General features: G+C 45.4%; 1 protein-coding gene across 2 annotated transcripts; it reads left to right on the forward strand.

The window, feature by feature from the left end:
* Window positions 1-255: 255 nt before the first annotated feature.
* Window positions 256-9,363, forward strand: LOC115099346 (leptin-like). Of its 2 annotated transcripts, none has more exons than XM_029616930.1 (2): window positions 256-425; window positions 6,798-9,363. In XM_029616930.1, exons 1-2 carry the CDS (start codon window positions 276-278, stop codon window positions 7,152-7,154), a joined length of 507 nt encoding a protein of 168 aa, XP_029472790.1. In that variant the 5' UTR covers window positions 256-275; the 3' UTR covers window positions 7,155-9,363. The 2 variants fall into 2 exon arrangements, 1 of the variants encoding a protein (XP_029472790.1); XR_003858750.1 differs by lacking the exon at window positions 256-425 and adding an exon at window positions 3,447-3,546.
* Window positions 9,364-27,354: the final 17,991 nt, after the last annotated feature.

Consider the following 27,354-nt stretch of genomic DNA (forward strand, 5'->3'; position numbering starts at 1 on the left):
TGCATTATCTACCAATTGATCAATTTATTTGTATGGAATCTTCGCCATGTTGTATGATTACGGCAAACTGAATGCATCTGAACAAAAGCAAATGTTCAGTAGCTCTTCCTTTGAAGGGAATATTCTCTTGTGTTATGGAGACAGAACAACTTGGGGTGTGATCTGTGACCTGGAAGGATACTTGTTACATGGCTGATAAATAAAGATGCCACATATTAAACTGTATTCTCTCCCTGTCTTGCTCGTTAAAGGTGTTGCTGAACTAGCTTTGGAAAATGTGGTATGCTGGACTTTCACTCTGTGCTTTGCTGCACATGTGGCTGCCCGTGTGCTACGCTGCACCTCTTACAATAGAACAAATCAAGGCAGACACCAAGGCCTTATCCAGAACAATCCTCGCCAGAATTCAGCAGCATCCAGTCCAGGTAGGACACGGAGGGGAGTGTGAGGTGCAGGCACTGGGTGTGATACTGGAACCTGAAGGGCTGGCACCAGGTGTAGATGCCAGGTAATGAGTGGGGACCTAGGGTGCTTGACATCAAGAGATGAGCAGCAGCCCAGGATGCTGACAGCAACTGATGAACTGGAACATGAAGTATAATCATAAATAAATGTCAGTGTTCCTATAATATATATTCAGGAGAACCTAAAAAAAAAGTTGTGCTTATAAATGTAACTCCTGACAGGAATCCCAATGCCACAAAACTTACCAGAGAAGTAAGTGAGATTTATATAAGCTTATACAAAGATAGTTCCATAGCTAATTACCACAAATAAATACTACCCTTAAACATCCATGTGTTTTAAGAACATCACTTAATTTAGGATTTTATTCTGGGTCTGACCAGTTGATTAATTAAGGATTTTATTCTAAGTCTGACCAGTTGGCTATTCTTTTGTACATATATTATTTTTGTTATCTTTGGATAACAGGGAAGGCAATTTCCAGAAGCTATTTAACCAGGTAAATGGATACTTTGAAAATTATCCAGCCTCCCACATTCAGCAGAGGCACTCCCGAGGATGGGGATAGGCTGGGGATTGCTACGACATGCGTAATTTTATCTGTCCTAAACTTACGTGCGCTGCTTTAGTTGGAAAAAGTGCCCACAGAAAAAGGAGGATGGGGGTTTTTTGGTTTTTTTTTTTAATTAGGCAAGTTTCAACGCAACATCCACGGGCAAAGAAGTACCTGCGGACATTGCAACAACACAGGCAGTGTGAAGATTGCTCTCATACATGCTTTATAATATATAATGACAAGAGCCCGATAGCCCCTACCGTACATGACCTTCAGTGACCCAATGCAGATGACGCTCAATGAAAGCAGCCTTATACTCGGGAAGGTGGTGCGCGCAGCACGGGACGGGCAGTACAGAAGACAGTCGCTATTGTGGCAAGCGCCACAAATATAGCACCCTTCCCCCACCCCACCTGTCCCAGGACCCAGAGCTGCCCAAGCATGCCATCTGGAGAGGAGGTTGCCCAAAATGGAGGGCAAAGATAACCTTCATTTCTACGGTGCTTATTCGGTATTTCCGCCTGTCTTTAGCCCTCAAGGAAAATTGTTTGCTTGTTTTGTTTGTTTATTAAAATTTCTTAATCGCTTTGTGCATAAGCTCTAAGCAATTTACATAATAACATATTTCCATAATAACATATTTGTGCATAGTTCCAAGCACAATCGATAAAATCAATGTAACCTCGCTGATCTTACACTAATATAATTATAGGAAGCATTTGGTGACCTTGTACATTCAGAACTAAATTTCAATTGCAAAAAAAATAAATAAATCAGGAATTATAAATGACTATTACTGATTTTATACTAATACCTAAAACTTTCAGTCATCTTATAAGAATAATGCATAGTGCACTTCAGGGAACTTCCACTGGCTCTTATATGTAAGCTATTATAAAGCAATTCAACCCTAGAAAAGTGCTGTAATCTAGAAATGCAATGCTTATATGTTATTAGATTTGTAAGTAATGTTAATCAGTACAGTAACATAAGATCTCAATGCCAGATGTATGCTTCAACAAGCAGTATGCCCTGTCATAGACTACATGAGAAAGTTAATTCAGGTAGAGGACGGGCCACCATCTTCAGGCTACAAGGGCCTGGTTGAACAAGGGCAGTTGGCATTTTTGGGCAAACACAAAATGGGGCAATCAGAATCTTCAGCCTTTAATAAGTGAGAACTTCCCGAAAGGCAGCCGAACCCTAATGGAAGTCTATGTAACCTGCCAAGAATGGGGTGCTGGGGTCTAGGGATCAGAGTGCCAGAGGCACGTGGGCATATGGAGAGCTCTTACTGAAGAATGAAATAAGGAGGGCACTGCCCCAACTCATCTTACCTGTACCTAAGTAATCACACAAGGCAACAGGCAGGTGACACAATCCCTTTATATTAGATGGACTTACTACATTTGTGAATTATTCTCCTACCATATGGTGACACTGATCTAATGAATGAAGTATAGCTGGTCACAAATGTAGCAAGTCCAGCCAATAGAAATGGACCACCTGCAACCTGTCTGCTGACTTTTATGTTTGCAATAGACATTTTTGAATTAGCAGAAATTAGGTTCCTAGAGGTGTGTTACTGGGTGTTTATATTATTTGAGATTTTACTTGATAGAAGCTGGCTCAGGGATTTCTTCAAGTCACCTTCTTATAGGATTACCACCAGATGCTCTGGATCATCAAGAACAGGCGAAACAGTCTTGGTTTGATCCTATTGCATTTATGGTAGTAATTCTCAACCCAGTCCTGGCAATCCCTCTGGCTAGTGTGGGTTTTCAGGACTTCCCCAATGAATAGGCCTCTGTGTGATATATTCACATTCACTAAGTATGTCAGCTTGATGTATTCAAATATATGTCATGCACATTCATAGGGGATATCCTGAAAAACAGACCAGCTAGAGAGCTTTGATTGAGACCCATTGATGTAGGGAACTTGCAGGTGTACAAGCGCACAGACGCAATGGGGCAAATGAAAGGAGCGGCTCAGGGTGTCTCTCTGCTGACCTGGAAGTTGCCAGGTAACCCTATCTCCTTGGGATAATAAAAGACTTTGTTCCCTGGGCGGTGACCAGGTTATCTGCCTCCTCTGAAATCACTGCTAGCAAATAGTATCTGAAGTGAAGTCGGAGCTCGGGACTAAACTGACTATACAGCTCCATCACAAAATGTCATGGGGAAACTAGGAATGTGTCTTGCCCTGGCTAGAGCCAGCCAAGTGCCAGCGCGCGACCACAGCCAACGTGTTATGAAAGGGCTCTGCGACACAACGCGTCACCGCTGCGTGCCATCGGTGCATTCCATCCGGCCGCGTGAGTCACCCTCTCGGGTTTGCATTTATAAGGTTAGGAATGCCTCCGGCGTGCCGGCAATGCCATTGGTCGAGCCGGCTGGCGCGTGCTTTCTCATTCTAAACAGAGCTCGCCCTGACGCACGTGAAGGCTCCGCTTTCACTTTCTCCACCCAAGGCGTCGGGAGACTTGAACCGAGCCGGGAGCCGTCGGCGCTCGTGGGATAAGGGTCGGAAACTGGTTTTTCCGCGGCGTTTTGCAGGGCACGTTGGACGAGGGCGCTGCTGCTCGGGAGTGGGGGGGGGGGGGGGGGTGTCATTCCCTTGTCGCCTGCGGGGCAGAGGGAAAATATCACGCACTGTAGCTGAGGTTGGAATAATGCTAAAAAAAAAAAAAAATCGTGTTTAATATTCATATGCAGGACGGTACTTAGAGGTGCCAAGCAATGCTTTTTTGCTCCGTCCCCCGAATCCATGACTTCACCAATTATTATTACTCCCTTAGAGCACAGTAAAGTGAGTCTCCAGACAAATCCTTTTAAACCATTAATATTTTAATTTGCCCAGCAACACTTTACCTCTCTGGGCTCAGGGTCTCCAATTGGGGTTGTTTTGCCTATACCGTGACAGATTCGTAAGCCAGGGTATGTTGGGTACAATCTCGGTCCTTTAAATTTGCTGCTGACGCTCTTCCTAACACCCGCATTGTGCAAAATAAAAGCGAGAGCTTCGTACAGTGCAATCTGTACAGGAAAGGAACTAAGATCAAGCCAGCAGAGCCGAGGCAGTTAGTTGGGGCTTTTTCTGTGTCTGCTTACATCTCGTGATACTTGACGATCTTCTGCGGTACAGAAGGGTCGCAGGAGGCTGAAACATCTGTCAGGAAAGCTGCCCTCCTGTTCTTCTGCTTGCTTTTCTGGCCTTTCTGCACGGGCGACCTTTTGACCTTCCGTGTTCCCAAATATGAAGGTTGAAAACTGGAAAGCAATTCAGAGTCCTTGGTGTCAAGGTGACCAAGGTGACCAGATAGAACTACGGTCATAACGGACAGGGTGAATCAGGCCTGGCTTTAACCCCACTGCATCTGTGGACTTCCAAGCCTGCTTCTCTTAAGAGACATCGTAAATATAAATGCATAGATGCAATTAGGGATTTAAAGGAGAAAAAAGCCAGGACTGGCTCAACCTGTCTTCTCTTATTTTTCTTATTCCTGTTCTCATTCAGGCCAATACAGAACGGTGCGCTCGGTTAGCCTCCGTTTGGATGCGCGTTTTTGACTCGCTATTACCCCTTATAAGCAGGCCGATTCAGTAAAGTCCGCGGGAGAGCGGACGAACGCCCGCTTTCCCAGCGCGCGCACAGGCCACTCGCCTGTGCACGCGATTCTCTATTTAAATGAGGCCCGGCGGTAGAAATGGGCAAAAGGAGGCGCTAGGGACTCTAGCGCGTCCCTAGCGCCTCCTTTTAGCCCGGAGCGGCAGCTGTCAGCGGGTTTGACAGCCGAAGCTCAATTTTGCTGGCATCGGTTCTCGAGCCCGCTGACAGCCACGGGCTCGGAAACCGGACGCCGGCAAAATTAAGCGTCCGGTTTTCAACCCGACAGCCATCGGCCCATTTAAAAATTGTTTTTTCTTTTATTTTTTTTTACTTTTTTTACCCTTCGGGACCTCCAACTTAATATCGCCATGATATTAAGTCGGAGGGTGCACAGAAAAGCAGTTTTTACTGCTTTTCTGTGCACTTTCCTGGTGCCGGCAGAAACTAGCACCTACCTTTGAGTAGGCGCTAATTTCTTAAAGTAAAATGTGCGGCTTGGCTGCACATTTTACTTTCTGTATCGCGCGGGAATACCTAATAGGTATTCATGCATGTTGAGGGCGCTATTAGGTTCCGCGGGTTGGACGCGCGTTTTCTGCCCCTTACTGAATAAGGGGTAAGGGAAAACGCACGTCCAAGGACTGTACTGTATCAGCCTGATAGTAAGGGGTAATAGCGCGTGGAAAACGCGTGACCAACTCTCCCCCCCCCCCCCCCGAAACTAATAGCGCTATTAGGTATTCACTCGCAATACAGAAAGAAAAATGTGCCTTTCTGTATACCCTCCAACTTAATATCAAAGCGATTTTAAGTCAGAGGCTCCAAAAATAAAAAAAAATAAAAATCTTTAAAAAAAAACAATCTGCCCGCGGGTTGGAAAACGGATGCTCGATTTTGCCAGTGTCCGTTTTCCGAATCCATGGCTGTCTGCGGGTTTGACAACCGATGCCGGTAAAATTAAGCGACGGCTGTCAGACCCTCTGACAGCCGCTGCTTCCGCCAATAAGGAGGCGCTTATTAGTGCGGGCCCTAATTTAAATAGTGAATTGCGCGCCCAGGAAAGGTGCCTGGGCGTGCGTTGGGAGAGCGGGTGCACTTTACTGTATGGGCCTGATTGTGAGCAGGGATCCAGTTGTGGAAGTGCAGGTGGGATATGGGCAGTTACGTATGCATTTACACTTTGGAAGAAAAGCCTTTGGGAACATTACTCTATGGCACTCGCAGTAATGCACCTTCCCCTTTAATCCTAAATTTCAGCATGTGAAGACGTTTGATTAGAGGCAAAGAGAGCAGTTTTCATGCAAACCTTTCGAGTCTTCAAGCACTGCAGCAGCCATGGGGTGTGATTGTTACCAGGCTAAAGAAAAGACCTAAGGTGGTTATAGGGCCTTCTCGGTGCGAAAGCAGAGTGAGTGCCATGCTCTGGTCTGACCACTAGGTGATGTCACAGAGCAACAGAGGGAGAAAGTTTGAACGGGCTTTTCCCCATGCAACATGGCGAAGAAAGACCTGAGATTACAGCCCTGGCTAGAGACAGTCAAGAGTGCTACAAGAGCTTTTGGCTTCCTCCCAGGGTCTTCTCCCTTTGCTCCCTGCCTTCATTCATCAGGAGCCGAAAATGCTGAACGAGGAGGGGAAAGAAACATGTCTTTAATTTTAATGTTCTAGGGAAAGTCAGGAAGCCAGCAGACAACAAGCCAAGGTTAGCACAGACTCCAACAAACTCCTCACCTAATAAACCTCTTTGGTGCTGTGGGTGTGCTCACACCCCACTCCCCATTCCAGGGAAGTAGCCCATGGCCAAGATGCATTTCTGAAGTGTCAGAATGGAGGCTCCCTCTATCCCACATTTAAAATTCACTTTCAAGTGACTTTTCAAGCTTGATGCAGTCTTCTTCTCATGCCCTTGTTGCCCGTCAGTGCTGGCACCGAAAATGGTCCATGGTTTTGAAGCTGTAGGCAGTGACAAGGTGTGCAGCAAAATTTGAAAATTCATAGACATGCAACTGGGCCATGAGGTGAACACTTCTATTATAGCCCCCAGTTTAATGCAATTAAACGATTTGAATTAAAATAGACGTTTTAGTTTATTGGCTCATAGCTATGTAATAGTTGTTCATTACCAAGGAAAACTAACTTTTCTCTTCTTATGTTAACCTTGCAGCTCCTCTCAGTGTATTCAAGAGTGGAGGGATTGGACTTCATCCCAGGGAATGAACCCCTGGACAACTTAAATTCCATGGATAACAGCTTAATTATCTTCGATCTGATCTTTGCTACCTTATCTGGTGAAGAAGTGGCGCAGATACGGAATGACCTTGTAAACCTCCGAGACCTTATACAATACTTGGGTGGCATGCTCGGTTGCCAAATCGAAAACTCACTCAGCAAGGACATTCAAGGGAGGCTGGCAAAGGAATATGCAAAATCTCCGTACACGATTGAAATGATGGCCTTCGATAGGCTTCAGCAATCCCTCAACAGCATCTTGGACCATCTAGACCATATAACTGTCTGCTGAGGAGAGCGCGGCGAGATCTATAGAGCAGGACGCGCTGAAGAATTGGCCCTTGGATTAGGCAGCGTTCTATATTATTTATGATTGTTTGTTTTCTATTGGTTATTTATTATAAGGTTCTGTCCATAGCATTCATTCGTTGCAGCCTTTGCTTACTTGTGGACAACTTTATGATGATATCTGGCCACTTCAGGCTACAAAATTTGAGACACAAAGCCTAGTTATTGGTGAGGCTTAGGGTCCATCCTGTGACGCTCTGGTAGCATAATAAAGTTAATTTCCTGAGCATCCCCCACCACTGCTGGCAGGAGAAATAGGTCTACAGCCTCCAAAGGTTTTGTACAAGAAGCAAAGGGTCTAGTAATGGATGCATGAATCACGGTACAGCTTTGGGCACTGGTTGCCAGAAGCTGCAATCTGATTGACAGCAAAAAATTATTTTTTTTTGTAATGATACAGCCGTGGCAAAATAATGCTGCGGCGAAAAAGATCAGGCTCTAGTTTACAAGGTTAGCAAACCAAATGCTCAAGCAATCGATAGAAATATAGAAGATTATGGCAGGTGAGACTCATAAGGCCCATTTAGTTTGCCCAATTTACTTCCTGTTGCAATAACATAGACCTCCCTTCATCCTTGGCTTTGCCTTTACTTCTTCACAACTAATGATCCTCTGTGCTTATCTCCGGCTCTCTCGAATTCTCTCATCGTTTTAGCCTCCACAATTTTTTTGCTGGAAGGCCATTCCACGTATGCACCAGACGATGCCAGGATCTCTGGATCATTTTATCCCGTCCTTGTTTTGTATATTCCCACCCTACAGCATTCTGGAATTCGTAGTCTTTATTTTCCCATCGAGACAATGACACTGCAGCTAAAGACAACTCCTCAGCCTGGAGGAAACATTCCCAAGGTACATCCTATATTATGAAAGCTTTCTTTCTGAAAATTACTTATGGTCCTGCCTCCTTCCTCAATGTATATCATCAGAGCTAGCACTAAATAGCTGTAGTGTTACCCTTTAGCCCAAGTCAACCTTTCTGCAATAATCCAGTCCTGGTTCTCTTAAGGTTGAATAACGAAGCAAATATTTGCACAGCTGGTAACATTACACATGTAGCTTTTCTGTACTGGTTTTCAGCACAGAGGCAGAAGCACTAGAGTAGTGACTCCATTTCTGTATTCTGGACCTCATACAGCATCTAAACTCTAAAAGCAGGCAGAAGTTGGATTAAAATAACACTTTGGTCAGGCTGAAATCAATGGGAATTTTTTTTTTTCAAAAATATTACTAACCCTTTAGCTGCTGTTTGGATGAAAGTGTTGACTCCTTTCTTTCCAGTGACAGAAGCACTATTTTAATCTTACTCCTAGCTAATTTGTCAGCCATTTTGGGATACTTGTATCCTGCTCCCATCTAGTTTGGCAGCCATTTTGAGAGCTGTCTTGAGTGGAACAGCAGCAGGGTCAGTCCACAGCTGCTCTAGTCTCTGTGGCATTCATAGGCACAGATAGGGTTGTCACCTCCACTCTGGTTAACCCAAATAGGCTGATCCAGTCCTAGTTTTTGCCCCTTTGCATGAATGAAAATATAGTCTTACACCTCCAGGCATGCAATGGGGCAAAACCAGGACTGGATCAGCCTGCTTGGTCTGATCTTGGATGAGATGCTCAGATAAGCCATGATGCCATCAGTTTGTTCCTTTATGGGGTAACTAAAGCACCTTCCCCTTTAAGCCCCATTCTCCGGTTTTCAAAATGTAGACATGGTTTTAAAACCAGACGAGGGGTTCAGTTTACAGAAATATATTCTGAAATAACACTCCATTTACCAATTGGTCCATACCTAAGTCCTTATATAAAAGGGAGGCTTGTTCAACTCTGCCCCATTCCTGTCTCCCCAATGCCTTCTGTGAGATCCTGATGGGAAGAGCCCTGGTGCTCTAATGCGTTCTTCCTTTCTTCCTCCATTGTCTGTAAGCAGAAACAATCCAAAGGTCCATCTGAGGGAGTGCAGGTCACATGGTCTGGCAGGTCATGTGGTCTGGCCAGAGACTAAGTGCAACCCCTGAGCTATGCAGAATCTGCTGGGAAAATACCACAGTCCGTGAGCTTGAAATTGCACTGTTGCCTTTTCTTCTAGCTCTTTTGTTTGTAGGTATTTATTTATTTATTCTCTTATCTATTTTAAATTAAAATTGTTAGTTTACAGTAGATCTGGTCTCTGACTTTTTTGTTTTTGTGATGAATTGTGTGTTTTCCCATGGCAGAAGGGGGAAGGAATTCAGCTTCGTCACACGAGAGTAACCAACCCCTAACGGGGCAGCTGATTACCAGGAACGGTTTTACTAAGATCAGGGCATTTCATGAGGGGCTTACACTGCATGCTACCTACTTACCTTTTGCTCATTGACAGGTGTCTTTGCGAAAGAGTTCCGTGCATAAATGTATCTTACTCTCGTAGAAAATGTCAAAAGCCATTTACACACGCATAAAGTGCACTTACACGGGTAAACGCTAGGGACCATTCAATGGCGTAGCTTGTAGCAATTTTCAAAAGCCCGCTCACACGGATAAAGTGCATTTACCCATGTAAATGCTTTTGAAAATCAGGCCCAAAGAGAACAGTATGGTCTCAGAGGAGAAAATTAAGAGAAGAGCCGACATCCTGTGTACACCTCAAGAGCAGAATACTCTCAGCTGAGGATCCCAGACTGCTTATCCTATCCGCTCCTCCACAGTGCTGCAGGGATGGGATCTACACACACACGCTCTTACTTCTTTCAGCACTGCAGGCCCTGTCTTATTTTTTTGTAATTGAAATTTTATTAATCAGCTCACTAAAAGATACAGAACAACGATACTTATCTTTAAGAATACAGCTACCAGAAACTCTAAACTACAGATGGCCAAATTTAAACTGCTACTTTGAGTGTTATTTCCAGATAGGTCAACTAGGCATGAGGGATAAGTTATGCAGTGCCAGAATGAAGTGCAAAAAACGACCCATTTGCAAGCAAAATGAAAAATCTTCTCTCTAGATCCAGGACTGTTGACCATTCATGACTCCTCTGGGGCTGAAACAAAAGGGGTTTTTTTTTTTCTTCAATAAAGGATCTAAGCGTTATGTGCATAAAGCCACATACGTTTTGTTGCATACAGAATTTATCCAGTCAAAGAAGAGGCATCAATGGAAGCGTTCCAAAGCTGGGGGCTAAATTATTAACTGGCGCGCGCTTACATTGAGTGCTCTCTTGCTAAACTTACACACGCAAAACTGGTTAGCATAATAGCTGAGCTAATTTTACCCAGATAAAGTTATGCATGTAACTTTTACCTGAGCATAGTCAGCAGGACACTTGTGCAGGTAAGTCCTGCTGAATAGCCAGGACAGGTGATGTGTCTAATGTCCCCCAGATAAATTTGCCACTTGCTGTGGCTCTGAATATTGACCTCTGAATGTGTCCGTGTGCTTTGCACGAGGAACTGGAGAACTTGTGGGGGGGAAAGTACAGCCTATACCGATGCAATGGGCTCCACTTTACCCAGAAGGGAACCCAGTTGCTGGTGCTAACAATAAAAAAGGGGACAGAGCAGTTTTTAAACCAGATCACAGGGGAAAGCCGACAGCCTCTGAGGAGCCCATGGTTCAGAATAAGGTATCTGCAGGGAAAATGGAATCCCTTGAGCCATCAACCAACTCTTATTTGTTTCATCTCTTTCCATTGAAGCCTAAGCATGTGTAATGCCACCCCGGGTGCATTGCCATGAAGCCCTGGGTGCGCCCTTGCTTCAGACGGGCAGTGAAGCTTAGTAAGTAGGGGGAGGCGCCTTTCCGCACAGCCCCTCCCTTTGAAGCTGCTGAAAATGTTTATCCTGTAATAGAGGATGTAAAAGCAGCTCTGGGGACAGTACAGTTGAGTTTGGAAGACTTCGGGGGGTGGCAACGCACACATCTTATAAAATCGCTGTGTCCATGTGCGTGTGCCGGGAACCATGCACAAATCGATGCATGAGCGCGCCTTTGAAAATCTACCCCTTGGTGTTTCCCTAAATTTTAAGAACTCTTTCTCTAGAAGAATGTTGAGAGGTAAGGAGTTCCAAAGTCAAGGGGATAAATAAGAAAAGAAAATAGCTCTAGAACTTTTAAAACAAATGTTTTGAATGGAAGGCAGCACTAGACGATCTTGTTGCGAAGACCTAGCAGATGAGAAGGAAGATTAGGAGAAATAAGAGGCAAGATAAGATGGAGGCATCCAATTTTAAATTGTATATGGAGGGACACTGAATAATCAACCAAAAGGTGTAACTTGATCATATTTAGATTTATAAAAAATGACCTTTTCAGCTGTGTTCTGTGTCAATTGAAGTTGTTTAAGTTGGGTTGTTGATAGACCACGTAATAAAGCATAACAATGGTCCAGTCTAGACAGCACAAGGGAATGAGTTAAAATTTTAAGATCAGAACCATCCAAAAAAGCCCGAAGATGGCATTTCGATTTGAGGAAAAAATAAACATTCTTCTGCATATTGGAAATATGTTCAGAAAAATTGAGCTGTCTGTCAAAAGTAATACCTAATGTATTCTTGACCAGAATGGCACAGCCTGCCATGATAGGAACTGGGAGAACAGTAGAAAGAGAAGTACGAGTAAACCAAATGGCTTTGGATTTTAACGGATTAACCTTGAGTTTAGAAGAACATAACCAGTAGATACTTTTGAAAGACAGTTATTAAAATCAGACAAAGTGTTAGTGGATGTTTGTTTAAAGCTAGCAAGAATCTGAATATCAACAGCATAGAAACACCCAGAGAAGCCTAAACTCTGAATTAAAGTGGCAAGAGGGGAAAGATACAGATTGAAAAGTACAGGAGAAAGGACGAAACCTTGGGACACTCCACTAAGAAGTGGAAGAGAGGTGGAAAGCTTTGAGTTCCAACTAACACTATAAGTGTGTTGTTCTAAGAAAGATTTGAACCATTGTAGTGAATTTTCTCTAATACCAAAATCAAACAGTCGATTGAGTGGAAGCTGATGGCAACAACTAACATGGACCTTGACTTTTACGGTCTGGGGTACTGTCACACAGACAAAAGGGAAAAAGCATAGGACAGCTTCTATGGCCAAGTCCCAAAGCAAAGAACATTAAGCAGCATTATCTGAATTATCAAGAAGACATAAGCGAAAAAGCACAAGACGGCTTCTATGGCCAAGTCCCAAAGCAATGAATGTCAAGCTGCATTGTCTAAAATATCAAGAAGGCTCATCACCCAGTAATAATGTTCTTAGTAGTAATTTGTTATGGGTTTGACAGTTTCTTGGTTTTGATTGTAAATATTACTATCCTTATCATAAGGCTTGCGGGTAACTGCATGGAGCGACAGTTACTACCCTTAAGAGAAACATGGGGGTATTCTGCACGGAGTGGCAGATACTACCAAAAGAAGCTTGCTGGGCAGACTGGATGGTCCATCTGGTCCTTTATTGCCATCATCACTATGCTACTATATATGTTAAATCAGGGATTTTGAAAACTAATGGCCAAATTCTGGGCAGCTCTGAAGTCATGGTTGGGTTGGGTAAATGATATGCAGCAAGCATCTAGCTGACTATGCTAACAGCTGGCTAGAAGCAAGCTGATTTTCAACCACAACATACATGGCTAAATTACAGCTGATAATCTATTTAAATCTAACTGGCTATAAAATAACCAGCTGGCTTGCCATTCTGTGACTTAATGAGAATCACCCCCTAAACGAAGATATAGACATAATATGTCATCTTAGATACATGGTGGAAGGAGGATAACCAATAAGAGACTGTAATACCGGGGTACAGATTGTATCAAAAAAGCAGGATAGATTGAATTGGTGGGGGAGGGGTGGCGGGATAGCACTATATCTTAAGGATGGCACAGCATCAAGTAGGATTGAAACCTCTAACCTATCATTAAAATCTGTCACTCTAAATGAGAACCGGAGGGTAGCCAACGTAATAAAGGGCTCCAGGGGTACCAAGCCCAATGACGGAAACATTTGTTAAGAACCAAATTGCTAGCCCTATGAATAAAGATAGCATAATTGGGAGGCGTCGAATTTAGCAATGGAAAGTCATGCCTGACTATTGTATTAGAATTGTTTAACAGTGTGGCTAAAGGGCAAGCCAAATTGATGCAGCACATCTGGATCTTTAACCAGTGAAGGAAGTGCGCTTGCAGCAGACCAGGATGCGTGGCTTACTGTGAATCTTGGGAAATTCTTTGCCCCCAGTGCTCCACTTGCAACAAGACAACCGCAGATTTCATAAAAAGGGGTCGAGATGTGGTGGTTCGGAAAGAGACAGAATGGCCAATAAGAGTGGGGAATACGTTACGTTTAGGCTGCGGGGTGGTTCTATTTGTATTGGCGGAGGGGGACCGAGGGGGTTAATATATGTAATTCTATTATGATGTGGTTTTATTTTATTATCTGATGTAAATTGCTTCAAATAGTAGGTAGAAACAATAAATAAATGTAAAGTATTTAATAAAGAGAATTCCAAGCAGATTTTTAAAAAAATCATGGCATAGAATGTTGCGGTTCTGGCTGCGAGCGCCATGACCAAACCCTTACCTCCGTGCTCCTGGACCTATTCCCGCTTCTGGAGGCCTGGTTTTCGGCCAGTTCGGCGGCGGCCCCACAGGGGCCGCACCACCAGGAGACTTCCCATGGATGCCCTGCTGCTAGGTGCGCTCGCGCATCACTTGGGCGCTTTTCTAGGCCGTTTCCCGCCAGTGGTGACTCCGCCCAGTTCCTGACGTCAGATGCCGCGGCCTTGATAAGCCGGCCGCGGACACCCAGTCTTTGCCTTGCAATGGGTTTACCTCCCGGTTCCCTGTTGCGTCGTGCCCCAGAGTGAGCTGCCTTGGTACTTGCTCCGTTCCTGCTTGCCTGCTACAGTACCTGCCTGGTTCCAGTACCCGAGTCTTGCTACAGTTCCTGCCTGGTTCCAGTACCCGAGTCCTGCTACAGTACCTGTCTACTGTTCTAGTCTGGTTCCAGTTCTCAGTCCTGATCATCAACCCGCCTAAGTCCCAGCGGCCGGGCCCCTACAGACTCCTCCCGGGGGGGCTTCGACTTCCAAGGGTGAAGCTGTCTATGTCCCAGGGTGTTGGACTCCTACGGGCTCCTCCCTGGGGAGTACCAGCTTCCAGGGTGAAGAGCATCTACGTCCTGCCTGAACATCTGCCTCCCGGCCTGCCTCATACTAGAGACATTGAACATCTTTCCCAGTCTCCTGCAGGTTGGCCCAAGGGTCCACTAAATTGAGACTCCATAACATAGGAGACAATGTCCTATTGTGGCTTGGTCTAAGGAGGGAAAACAAAGAGTAGGATAACCTGGTCAATTTTCCCAATGGAGTACAAATGTTCCAGAAATCTGCACGGGTATTCCATGTATTACTGCAGGGGAGAGTAAAGAGTGAGGAGATCTATTCTGCAAATAACACAAAGTTAGTAAAAATAGTTCAAACGTGATCAGACTATGGGGAATTGCAGGAAGATCTTGTGAGTTTGGGGGAATGCACATCTAAATAGCAGATGAAATATAATGTGGACAAATTCAAAGTGATGCACATTTGACCTTGGGGTAATTGTTGCCAAGATATTGAAATCCTCAGCCCAATGTGTGGCAGTGGTAAAAAAAAAAACAAAAAAACATCCAAATAGAAATGTAGCAATTGTTAAAAAAAAAAAAAAAAAAAAAGCACTAGAGAATAAACTTGAGGATATATAATGCCTCTGTATAAATGCATGGAGGGTCTTCACTTTGAACATTGTGTGCAATTCTGAGTGCCCTTTTCAAGAAAGACCTAGCAAAACTAGAAAAGTTGCAGAGAAGGATAATAAAAATGATAAAAGGGACAGAACAGCTCCCCTAGGATCAGAGGCTTGGAGAAGAGACAGCTGAGAGGTTGATATGATAGATAGAGGTTGATACAATCACGAGTGGGGGTGGAACAGGTAAATAAGGACAGTACTATTGGGTCACCCAAGGTTACCGGCTGCATGCTGCTCAAGCGACCCCTAGTGGAAATATCTGGGAGTTTTGTTGCTATAAAAGAGCTTGCTCCTGTGTTTGGTGAGGTCACTCCATGGAGGCAGGAAAGCATGCAACATCAGCTCTGCCAGCCCCCAGCTCCCTATAGAGCGATCTGAAGGTCCCAGGGGCGGTAATGCCAACGGTTTCCCTGCGACTCCTCTGCTATGGGCCCAGGCATATTCTCTGTGCCTGAGCACCATGGGGGTTACAGCAGTTCCACTAACGGTGAATTCTCAAAGTTATGAGCAGCATTGTCCGACGCTGGATACATTAATTGCATTGGGCAGTACAGTCATCTACTGAATCGCTGGCAGTTTGGGGGATTTCCTTGACGGTGCTAAACTGCCTGGTGTTTGGAACCTACATCTCCTGTGCCTTGAGCGTGTCAGGAAATAAACGAGAGTACGCGGAGAGCAGGGGGACTGGCAGGGCTTAATTCGAAGGGGGAATGGGCCAGGAACACGGTTCTGGCACTTCTTTTCAGACTTAAAAAGGCAGAGCAGCAGGGGCGTCCTGCTCCAGGCCCTCCCCTCCAGGCAGCCTACAGGGAAGAAGAGAGCAGGGGGTGAGCCCAGAGCAGACCAAGCAGAGAGCAGCCACTCTGCTCCCAAATACAGCAGAGAGGACCGTGTTTCGCCGAAGCTTCATCGGGAGGAACAAATCACATGGACGTTGATTGTAGAGTGTAAGAAACGTCGCTTTGAAAATAGAAAGAAGGTAACCATCTTTCTAAGTCCCCGATCAGAGATTGTCTCAAATCTATGGTTACAAATCTTTACATTATTTCTATTTCCAAAGCGACGTTTCTTACACTCTACAAACAACTACAATGTGATTTGCTCCTCCTGATGAAGCTTCGACGAAACACAGTCCCGTGTCTTATGACAAATTGTTGGTTGTGATTTACCTACGTTTGTTATCTATTAAACCTTTGACACCATAATCAATTGGGTTTTGTTTTTTTTTTATCATTACATGAACTCTCAGACCATAAAACTACCTGCAACACACTCACTCTTTTGATTATTATTTGGTGTGTTTTGCATTTTCTTCCACAGCCCTTGTGCTATGGGATATTGTATGCCACAAGTGCTGTATCCTGCATTTACACCCATGGTGGAATTTCCAGCAGGTAGGGGGCAAAGCTGGTTGAGGTGGGGGTCCAAACCACGTCCGTACCTGCAACACTGCTGTCAGCCTATACTCTGCCACTAATAGGAGCTTTGATAAATAATGCACATCATGGTGCATGGTAGATTAGTTCCTTTTTTTCCCCCCAAAGGCACAAAACGGGGACTCGTTATCACTTTGCACATCTGCATGAGTTTACCATTTTACTTTTTTTTTTCTTCTGTAGTGCAGCAGCAAAGATATGCAAACTGAAGAGGGGCATCCTGTCCCATTGAGTGTCTCGTGCATAATTTTGCACATCTTTGCTGCTTTACCGTTCTTGTAAACACCTGTCAGTCATTCCCATTTTGTCAAGCCTATTTATTTTAACTTACGATGAATTTATTTTTTGTTTAGGTTTCATTGGGGTCTTTTTTTGTTTGTTTGTTTGTCCTTTCTTGCACCATCAATTAATGATCAAACAGGTCATAAGTCTAAAAAAATAAAATAATTAAATGTGCCCCATGTGAAAAGACGGCTCTGGTGGGACTAAGAAAGAACATAAGATATAGGGGTTAGCAGTGCTATTGAAAAGCCAAGGACAAAACCTGTCTGTTGGTAGAGCTAGAGTAGCTTGGTTATCTTTCCTCAGTTGTCGTTACTGCCTCCCACTAATGGAAGTGGCTCATTGTATTTTTAAAGCATTTCTCCACATGCCAGTCACTTCATTTGGGTTCTCCCTGTGTGCTCACTTCAAGGTTATCTGTGCTCAATTTTCTACTTAGAATAATTTTTGTTGGCCTCTCAGGTTTAGCTCAGGTAGTGTGCTCCCTGCTTCTGGCGCTATTGGCTAATGAGTCCATAAGAACATCATCTTTCATCCCTTGTGTAGCCTTGTCCGTTTGATGTTGGCTAGGATTCACAAAACCTGGGAGAATAGCCATGAATGTCTGGTTCTGGCATTCAGACATGCCTCATCAGCTCCACGTAGAGTAATATCGAGGTCCATATTGAAAAGCATTTAGCTGGATAACTCAGACGTTATCTGGCAAAATGAAGATTTGGGCACATATGTGGCTAAAAAATTAGCTGGCTAGAACTTAGCTGGTTAAGTTCTAGCCGGGGCATAACTGGGAGGAGCTGAGTTAGACAGCTAAGTTATCTGGCTATCTCCAATATTCAGAGCTAGCTGGTTAACTTAGCTAGCTAACGGGCCGATGCAGTAAAGTGTGCTCAGGCCGAGCGCACCGTTAGCCCCCATTTGGACGCACGTTTTTCAGCGCTATTTTTACCCCTTATACAGTAAAAACGCGTGTCCAACCCCCCCCCCCCCCAAAAACTAATAGGCTCATCAACATGCAAATGCATGTTGATGAGCCTATTAGTTAGTCCCACGCGATACAGAAAGCAAAATGTGCAGCCAAGCCGTATATTTTACTCTCAGAAATTAATGCCTGCCAAAGGTAGGCATTAATTTCGGCCGGCACTGGGAAAGTGCACAGAAAAGCAGAAAAAAACTGCTTTTCTGTGCACCCTCCGACTAAATATCATAGAGATATTAAGTCGGAGGCCCCAAAGATAAAAAAAAATAAAAAATCTGCCCACAGCCCGTGGGTTGGAAAACAGATGCTCAGTTTTGCCGGCGTCCGTTTTCCGAACCCATGGCTGTCAGTGGGTTCGAGAACCGACGCTGGTAAAATTAAGTGTCGGCTGTCAAACCTGCTGACAGCCACCGCTTCTGTCAAAAAGGAGGCTCTAGGGATGCGCTAGTGTCCCTAGTGTCTCCTTTTTACCGCGGGCCCTAATTTACATACCTGGGCTTCCTAAATCGCGCGCCCAGGAGAGTGGCCTGGGCGTGCGCCAGGAGAGCGGGGGCTCGCCGTCTCTCCTGCAAAGTTTTCTGTATCGCCCCGTAAGTCTGGTTGGCCCTAAGAGCCGTCCTAAACTTAGCCAGCTAACTTTATGATAGCCAACTGTTGAATATGCCTCCAAAGTTAGCCGGATAAACTTTGCTGTCCGGACAGTGACTGATTATGGACCTCAGAATGGCCTGCCGTACAGGTCTGGCGGCTTAGCCCACTGCACCATCCCCTCTCTATTTCAAAATGTTCAAGCACGGCATCAGAAAATTAACAACACCCCCCTGAAAGCCATGAAAAGGCGTGCAAGGATTTTTTATTGTTGTTGTTGTTGTTTGCCACACTTTACCATATGTCAGAGCGCCACTTCAAGGGTTAAATGAACCAGCGCTGAGTCACCTGGCTTCACTCTGGCTCATGGAGGGCGGGAGGTATTTCAGTGTCCGCATATTTGTGGCTTTGAGAAAAGGAATTGAAAGTAAGATGATATACGGCCCCTGGACACGTTCTGAGGTCATATAGTATCTTATAACCAGATGCTTCCAGATGTTCCTGGTTAGAAGTCCCGTCCTGAGCTTAAAGTTTGCCTGGACAACAGAGGCAAAGTCCCTGGTCCCTGAGCTCCCAGGGGCTCTCTGGATTCCTGATGTACATCTACTGAGAGCTCCTTAACGCATTTTAATGCAATCTGTCTCCTGCACGTATCCCTAACATCTTTTATTTCAATGCAGCGGCATTTCAAGACCACTGATTCATTGCATTATGTGCTGAACCAAGTCAGTCATCATTTATGCTGGATCACAGACCACGCTGGGCAGGGAGAAGGGGAAAGGAGAGAGAGGAGAGACTCTGGGGACTGTGGATAAGGGGCAAAGCCTGAGCAGAGGGTGAGGGTGCTGTGCCAGAGCTGTACGAGTCGGTAGCTGTGTAAGAAGGGAGGGTGTAAGAGGAATGAAGGTATCCCAAGGGGACCCAATACTATTGCGAGGACCCTGGTTAAGGGTCATAACCACCAGTCAGGATTTTCCAAGCTCTGAGAACAGGGAATGTGTTGCTATAACAGGTTTTGGGGGAGAGCAAAGCATCCTGGGAGAAACTGGGTGGGACTGCGAGGAGCTGGAACAGCCTGAGTAGGCGATGCCAGGCTGTGCCCGCAAGGTGATGCACGTGGCTAATTATCATGCACCCCACCCTCTGAGCAGTGTCTCAGCACAGTCCCCCAGGGAACAGCTACTGGAGGGAAAATGACTGAGAAGAGGAGGAAAAGACTCTTATTATCTCGAGGCACTGGAAGCCTGGGACCCAATAATTATATAGCAGAGGGGGGTCTCCTCTGCCTCTAGAACTATTAAATGCCTTGGGATAATTGCAAACTGTCCTGGATGGTAGGAATGAGATTGCTGCCGCCGTAAAGACTGATTTTTACCATGAACCCCTTTCTTTTAACCGCTTTGAAGGTGGCAGGTCATAGACAGAGGACGCGGCAGCAGGTCCTGTTCCGCCGCACAGTGCAGCGCAGGCGGATAAGCAGGGAGGTCGCTCGTTGAAGGTCCTTTAAACTCATCCAGAGGAAAAGCTCTGTCAGGCTGAAAACACATCAGTCAGTCTGTGCCGCCGACTGTTCCAGCCACTGCACCGCAGGCTTCAGCCTTAGGGTCGGGTTTCAGTTTCAGGGCAAAGGGGAAAGGGGAAAGCTTACAAGACCCATCTGGAGATCATGCGTCCTGTGCCCCAGGACGTACTCTCTGCAACTTCAGGGAGTGGGGGGAAAAAATCAGCCGAAAAATGTGTGCAAAGATTAAAAAAAAAAAAAAAAAAAAAGTCTGCCTGAAAAGTGCTAAATTTAAAAATCAAGCACAAGCCACGTTGTTAAAACCAAAGGGAGACAAGAATCTAGCTAGCAGAGTTGCTTAAAACAAGAGGAGAGGAGACCGTATTAATGCAGGTGACAGGGCTTAGAGTAGTCTCCCATCGGATCTCTGATAATTGAGGCATCTTCAATAGAGGTATTTTAAAAAGCACAGGGATTAGCCTGGAATTTGTTGTCAGGGGATGTGGTTAGTGCAGTTAGTGTAGCTGGGTTTAAAAAAGGATTGGATAAGTTCTTGGAGGAGAAGTCCATTACCTGCTATTAATTAAGTTGACTTGGAAAATATTAGCCACTGCTATTACTAGCAACAGTAGTATAGGATAGACTTAGTTTTTGGGAACTTGCCAGGTTCGTATGGCCTGGATTGGCCACTGTTGGAAACAGGATGCTGAGCTTGATGGACCCTTGGTCTGACCCAGCATGCATGTTCTTATGTTCTTATGTTCAGTGCGTGGAGTGGGGTTTGATTCCCAAGTCTGATTTCTCCTTCTTGGAATAGTAGCCAGTGCTCTGGACATCATAAAGATCATGTTCCCAGCACCAAGGACGGTGGGAATCTCAGCCGTTGTGCTATGACAATACCTAGTGGTCAGACCCAGGCTATATACAGGTGGCAGTAGATAGTCAAAATTAAACATTTACGGGTAGATTTTTAAATCCCTGTGCGCATAAATCCCGGGGTTTACGCGCGTGGCCGGGCCTTACGTGCGCCAGGCGAATTTTCAAACAAGATTGGGCACGCGCGTAAACCCCGGTATGTGAATAAGAGCTGGGGCCTGAAAAGGGGGCAGTCCGGGGAGGTGGCCGGTACAGGGGCCATTTGCTGCTGTGCCGGGGAAGCGTGCGCCGGCAGTCGGCCAGCATGCACAAGTTGCTTCTGCTCCAGCAAAACAGTAAGTAATGAAACAAAAAAAAGGCAAGGTAGGAGAAAGGGTTTAGGGAGTGGTAAGGAGAGGAGAAGAGGGAGGAAATATGGGTAGGGGGTAGTGAAGTTCCCTCCAAACCCGTTCCTTAATTGGAGCGGACTGGGAGGGAACTCAGCGTCGCTGCATGTAATCTTATATAATAGACTCCCCTGCATGTTGCCCGCACAGATTATAAAATCCCGCGCGCATGTTAAGGGTCATGGGATTTTATAACATGCGCATGCTGGATGCCTTTTAAAATCCACCCCTTACTCCTTACTTTATAGACCAATTAGCCTTGCTGCTTTTGACGCAACTGGATCATCACTCTCCGCTTCGATAGCAGGGTAAAAAGGAGAATTGGATTCAGACGGCCCCAAATTTACAGTTTAGGGTACAGATACACAGAGATTAGGGAAAAAGCACAGGACTGCTTCTATGGCCAAGCCCAAAAGCAAAGCACGTTCAAGTGCGTTGTGTGAATTATCAAGGCTGTTCAAACTGTAAAAACGTTGCTAGCAGTAATTGTGTTATGGGTTTGACAGTTGCTTGGTTTTTGATTGCAAATAATAACTTTAACATGAGGCTTGGGGGTAACCTGCACGGCCGTTACTACCCTTAACAGAAACATGGGGGTAACCTGCACAGAGCAGCACTTACTACCCTTAACAGAAACATGGGGGTAACCTGCACAGAGCAGCACTTACTACCCTTAACAGAAACATGGAGGTAACCTGCACAGAGCGGCACTTACTACCCTTAACAGAAACATGGAGGTAACCTGCACAGAGCAGCACTTACTACCCTTAACAGAAACATGGGGGTAACCTGCACAGAGAGGCAGTTACTACCCTTAACAGAAACATGGAGGTAACCTGCACAGAGCAGCACTTACTACCCTTAACAGAAACATGGGGGTAACCTGCACAGAGCAGCACTTACTACCCTTAACAGAAACATGGGGATAACCTGCACAGACCAGCACTTACTACCCTTAACAGAAACATGGGGGTAACCTGCACAGAGCAGCACTTACTACCCTTAACAGAAACATGGGGGTAACCTGCACAGAGCGGCACTTACTACCCTTAACAGAAACATGGGGGTAACCTGCACAGAGCGGCACTTACTACCCTTAACAGAAACATGGGGGTAACCTGCACAGAGCAGCACTTACTACCCTTAACAGAAACATGGGGGTAACCTGCACAGAGCAGCACTTACTACCAGAAGAAACTTGCTGGGTGGACTGGATGGACCATGGGGTGTGTGTGTGTGTTTTATCCAGATCGCTAAAGAGCCTTAATCTGCATAGCCATTCCATCTCTCTTATTACTCTCCTCATGCAGTCGTACCATGGAGACAATATGCATACCTGGGAACTTTGATTTCCAGTCACTCTGAGAATGTCATGGATTAGCAGGTGGGGGGGAGGAAAGGAGGAGGCACAGGAACTCTAACTTTCTCTGTGCTCATGATACACACTAACACGTTCACCAGCACACTCTCCATACACTTTCACGCCTCTCATTCTCCCACACACATAGCTCTCACTCACACTGCTGACTCTCCCTCACACACCCACACTCATGCTCTCTCTCTCACTCTCTCCCAGCCCCACACCCTCCAGCGGCAGCTGCCGTCTCTTTCAGCCCTCACATCGCTGGGAGTCCTCTTTCTGCCGCCCTACGGACTTGATGCTTCCACTGCTCTTTCCGCCGGATGGATACTTCTCCCTGCTCCTTCTAAAGACTGCCCGGGCCAACGCTGCCACTGCTGCTGCTTCCAGCCGCTTGGCCAACACTAATCTTGCCGCTACTCGTGACCCTCGTCAAGACGTTCCTGCTCCTCTTTCAGCCGCATGCCGATGCTTCTCTTTCTGCCTGCCCGCAGGGGCTCGGGGATGACTTCCTCTTCCGGGGCCTACGTGGACCGTCTTAGCTGCGCAACCAGAGTTTTCCTATCTTGCCTCGGAGACCTGGCAATTCCTTTGGACAAATTCCCAAGTGGAATACAAACAAGAAAAATGCCGCCAGCACCACCCAAGAAACTACAGGCAGTTAATATATTTTGCCATTGTAAATCCCCAATAAATAGGAGAACCCAACCTCAGTTGAAAGAAATGATAACAAAATAGTAAGAAAGTAAGAAAAAAAAAAAGAGGAGAGGCTACTAATTCATTCTAAAAGGATTCAGAATAGATAGGAACTCTGTACATTTTGTGATAGAGCTGGAGTCTGGCAATCCTATCACTTAAAAACAGAGAAAGCAGAAAATATATAGGAAACAGTCACGATTTCTAACCCAGCTTCTTTTTCTGATCAGGATTAGTGCTTGCTCCATCCTGGAGGACACAACCAGGCCCTGGTTACATTTCCTGTATGGTGTCTGCAGGGTTTTTTTCCAAGGGATACTTACCAGTACAAAGTACTGGCACCTTTTTCCTTTACCTGCTTGATTGGTCTTGTGCATTAATTTCACTCAGCAGAGCAGAGCCGTAACCAGGCTCGACCCCACCAAGTGTGCAAACCGTGCAATTGCACAGGGTGGCACATGCAGTGGTGTGTTGTCAGGAGCAGTGAGACACCTATGTTGCTGCCAGTGGACCTGATCCCACCAGTGGCAGAAGAAGGAGGCCCATGTTGCTGCCAGTGGACCTGATCCCACCAGTGGCAGAAGAAGGAGACCACAACAGAGGAAGCCCATCTTTCAGCTCCTCCTCTGGTGCTAGAACTGCCTGCATTCTCACGAGATGAGAATACAGGAAGTGCTAGCATCGTAAGTGTTGAATTACCGCTGTGCTAGCACAGGAAGAGGAGATGGAGAACAGCTTTTCTCCACAAAGGAACAGGCTGGAGGCAGCCGTGGAAGAGGAATGACCCATGGACCTGGACTACCTGGTGTGTATGTATGAGTGTGTGAATGGGAGCTTGCCTGTGATGGGTGTGTGTGGGTGTGTGTGAATGGGAAGCTGCCTGGGATGGGTGTGTGTGTGTGTGTGTGTGTGTGTGTGTATGAGAGAGTGTCTATGGGAGGCTCCCTGGATGGTTATATGTGTGTGTGTGTGTGTGTGTGTATGGGAGGCTCCCTGGATGGGTGTGGGTGTGTGTATGGGAAGCTGCCTGGGATGTGTGTGTGTGTGTGTGTGTGTGTGTATGGGAGGCTGCCTGTGATGGGTGTGTGTGGGTGTGTGTGAATGGGAAGCTGCCTGGGATGGGTGTGTGTGTGTGTGTATGAGAGAGTGTCTATCGGAGGCTCCCTGGATGGGTATATGTGTGTGTGTGTGTATGGGAGGCTCCCTGGATGGGTGTGGGTGTGTGTATGGGAAGCTGCCTGGGATGGGTGTGTGTGTGTGTGTGTGTGTGTGTGTGTGTATTAGAGAGTGTCTATGGGAGGCTCCCTGGATGGGTATATGTGTGTGTGTGTGTGTATGGGAGGCTCCCTGGATGGGCGTGGGTGTGTGTATGGGAGGCTGCCTGTGATGGGTGTGTGTGGGTGTGTGTGAATGGGAAGCTGCCTGGGATGGGTGTGTGTGTGTGTGTATGAGAGAGTGTCTATGGGAGGCTCCCTGGATGGGTATATGTGTGTGTGTGTGTGTGTGTATATGTGTGTGTGTGTGTGTGTGTACATGGGAGGCTCCCTGGATGGGTGTGTGTGTGTGTATGGGAGGTTGACTGGGATGGGGTGTGTGTGCATGTGTATATGGAAGGCTGCCTGGGATGGGTGCGTGTATGTGTATGGGAGGCTGCCTGGGATGGGTGAGGGTGTGCGCATGTATATGTATGGGAGGCTGCCTGGGATGGGTGTGCGTGTGCATGTTTATATGGAAGGCTGCCTGGGATGGGTGAGGGTGTGTGCGTGTATGTGTATGGGAGGCTGCCTGGGATGGGTGTGTGTGTGTGTGTGTGTGTACACATGCATGCATGGGAGCCTTCCTGGGATGAGCAGGGTGTTTGTGTGTGTGTGAGAATGGGAGCCTGCCTGGGATTTGAGTGGATGTGAATGGGAGCCTGCCTGGAATTGGCAGTATGGTCGGCAGGGTCTAAGTCGGAGGAGTACGGTAGTCCCGCTGGAATCTGAAGCATGGCTGATGGGGTCGGAGTAGGAAAAGGTGCAGCAAGGCCTGCTCTGCAAGAAGGAGACTAGGCCAGAACTGGGTCAGCCCCCGCAGCCCCAAGAAGTCTTCCCACTAGCTGCAAGGGCTAAGGAGGAGACTGCTAATGATGATTCAAAAAGAGGAAAAGTGACAGAGAGCATGTTTGTGTGCGCAAGAGAGAGAGAGCATGTGTGTGTGTGTGTGTGAGTGTGTGTATGTGAAAATGAGACAGAGAACATGTGTGTGGGGGTGTTTAGAGAGCATGTATGAGTGTGAGTGTGAAAGAGCATGCATGTATGAAAGAATGCATGTGTGAGAGAATGCATATTTGTGAGAGAGAAACAGCACATGTGTGTGTGAGAGCATGAGTGAGAGCACTGTGTGTGAGACAGCATGTGTGGTGTGAGAGAGATGGCACATGTGTGTGTGTGAGATAGAAAAAGAAAAACAGCATGCATGTGTGTGAGTCAGAGAGCTCAGATATGTGTGTGCAAGAGTGTGTGTGTGTGAGAGAGTGAGAACATGTGTGTGTGTTTGAAAGAAGAGAATGTTTGTGCACAACAACCCCCTTCCCCCCCCCCCCCTTCCTTTGTGCCTGCTAATCCATGATAATCTCAGGGCATGTGGTAATCAAAGGTTCTCAGGTATGGAAAGCAGGTGATTTTTTTTTTTAAATCCTTATTAGTTTTAATTAGTAGGTGTTATTTAAAGTGTCTGTTTTAAAATATTTTATTGGAGTTTGGAAAATGTTTATATGAGTTTTTTTATTATTGGATCTTTTTCTATATGTTAGTTATTTTGAATTATTCTTTTTATTGGTGTGGTTTTACTAGTGTTGATATTTATATTTCTTGAATTTATTGTTTTATGAGGAATGATGTTTCTGTTTTTTCCATTATTACACTGCACAGAGAATTTGTCTTGTTGCAGTATCCAGTTCAGTTTTTGTCTGCACATTTCTATTTATATTTAATGGTCTGTTTATTCTGTATTTGAGGGTCTGTCTGTATTCTGCATGTGTGACCGAGGTGAAGTATTCTGCTTGTGTATAGTTTCTGCATAGGGATCTATAGTTGCTTGGCTTCTTCTGTTTTCCTAATAGGGGGTATATTGGTGTTTTAGAGCCTGTTGTAATATTTGTAGTGTTGCCTTTACATACATAGGGTTGTTGCTGTTTGAGGGCTAGCAGTTAGTGCTGTTTTGATACAGAAAGTTTATTATATTGTAATTCTGTTATCTCATGGCTTTCTGAGGGCCATGACCATGGCATCCAAGTGTCTGTTTTTCAAGTATTTCTGGTTGGCACCATGTAAATCAATAAAGCAAAAAAAAAAACAAAAACTACTATGCAAAACAGATTCATGGAGTAATATTTAACTCCAAATTACTCTTTGAAATTGTCAAAAACTTAATCAAGGACCCATCTTCCTCCAACTCGAGTATATACAACTTCTCAGAGAATGCCTGCAAATCTGCAGTGAATATGCCACCTCCTTGTTAGATAAAATAAATAGGCTAAAATCTCAATTTCCCACTTGCTCACTAACAAAAGAACATGAGGAAAAACATGGAAGTCCTACATGGAATACATTCGACATAGTATCGAAACTCAAAATAAATCAAATCATTACCAAAATTAAGCCTGCTATCCACCCACTAAACCCAATTCCAACAAGTTCCCTAAAATTAGTACATAGCATAATCACTCCAACCGTCGCAACCATAATCAACCACTCGCTCACAGAAGAACTGGTCCCAAATGGGGTGAAGCAAGCTGTGATCAAACCAATCCTAATAAATAAAACTGGCAGAACTGATGATTGGGGCAATTATCGACCAATATCCGCCTTGCCTTTTATCTCAGAAGTTCTAGAAAAAGCAATGTTATCGCAATTGGAAAATCACTTAGAAGACAACGATATTCTATACTCAAACCATTTCAGATTCAGAAAAGATCACTCAACAGAAACTTTACTATTGTCTTTAATGGACCCTGTGCTACAGAGATTTGACAATGATGAATCTTATATCTTGGTACTAATAGACTTAACAGCTGCATTTGACACAGAGTCGACCACACCCTGCTATGCCATCAAATGAAAAAAAAATTGGAAAGACGGAAGTGTACTCAAATGGTTCTCCTCCTTCCTAGCTGATAGGACTTTCCAAGATAAACTGGGCAACCAGTAATCTGACACATCCCCAATCGATACAGGTGTTCCCCAAGGCACTCTTAGCCACACTCTTCATCATTGATATGCTTCCTCTATGTAAATTTCTAGC

Source organism: Rhinatrema bivittatum, chromosome 9, assembly GCF_901001135.1.
Source record: "Rhinatrema bivittatum chromosome 9, aRhiBiv1.1, whole genome shotgun sequence".
NCBI lineage: Eukaryota > Metazoa > Chordata > Amphibia > Gymnophiona > Rhinatrematidae > Rhinatrema > Rhinatrema bivittatum.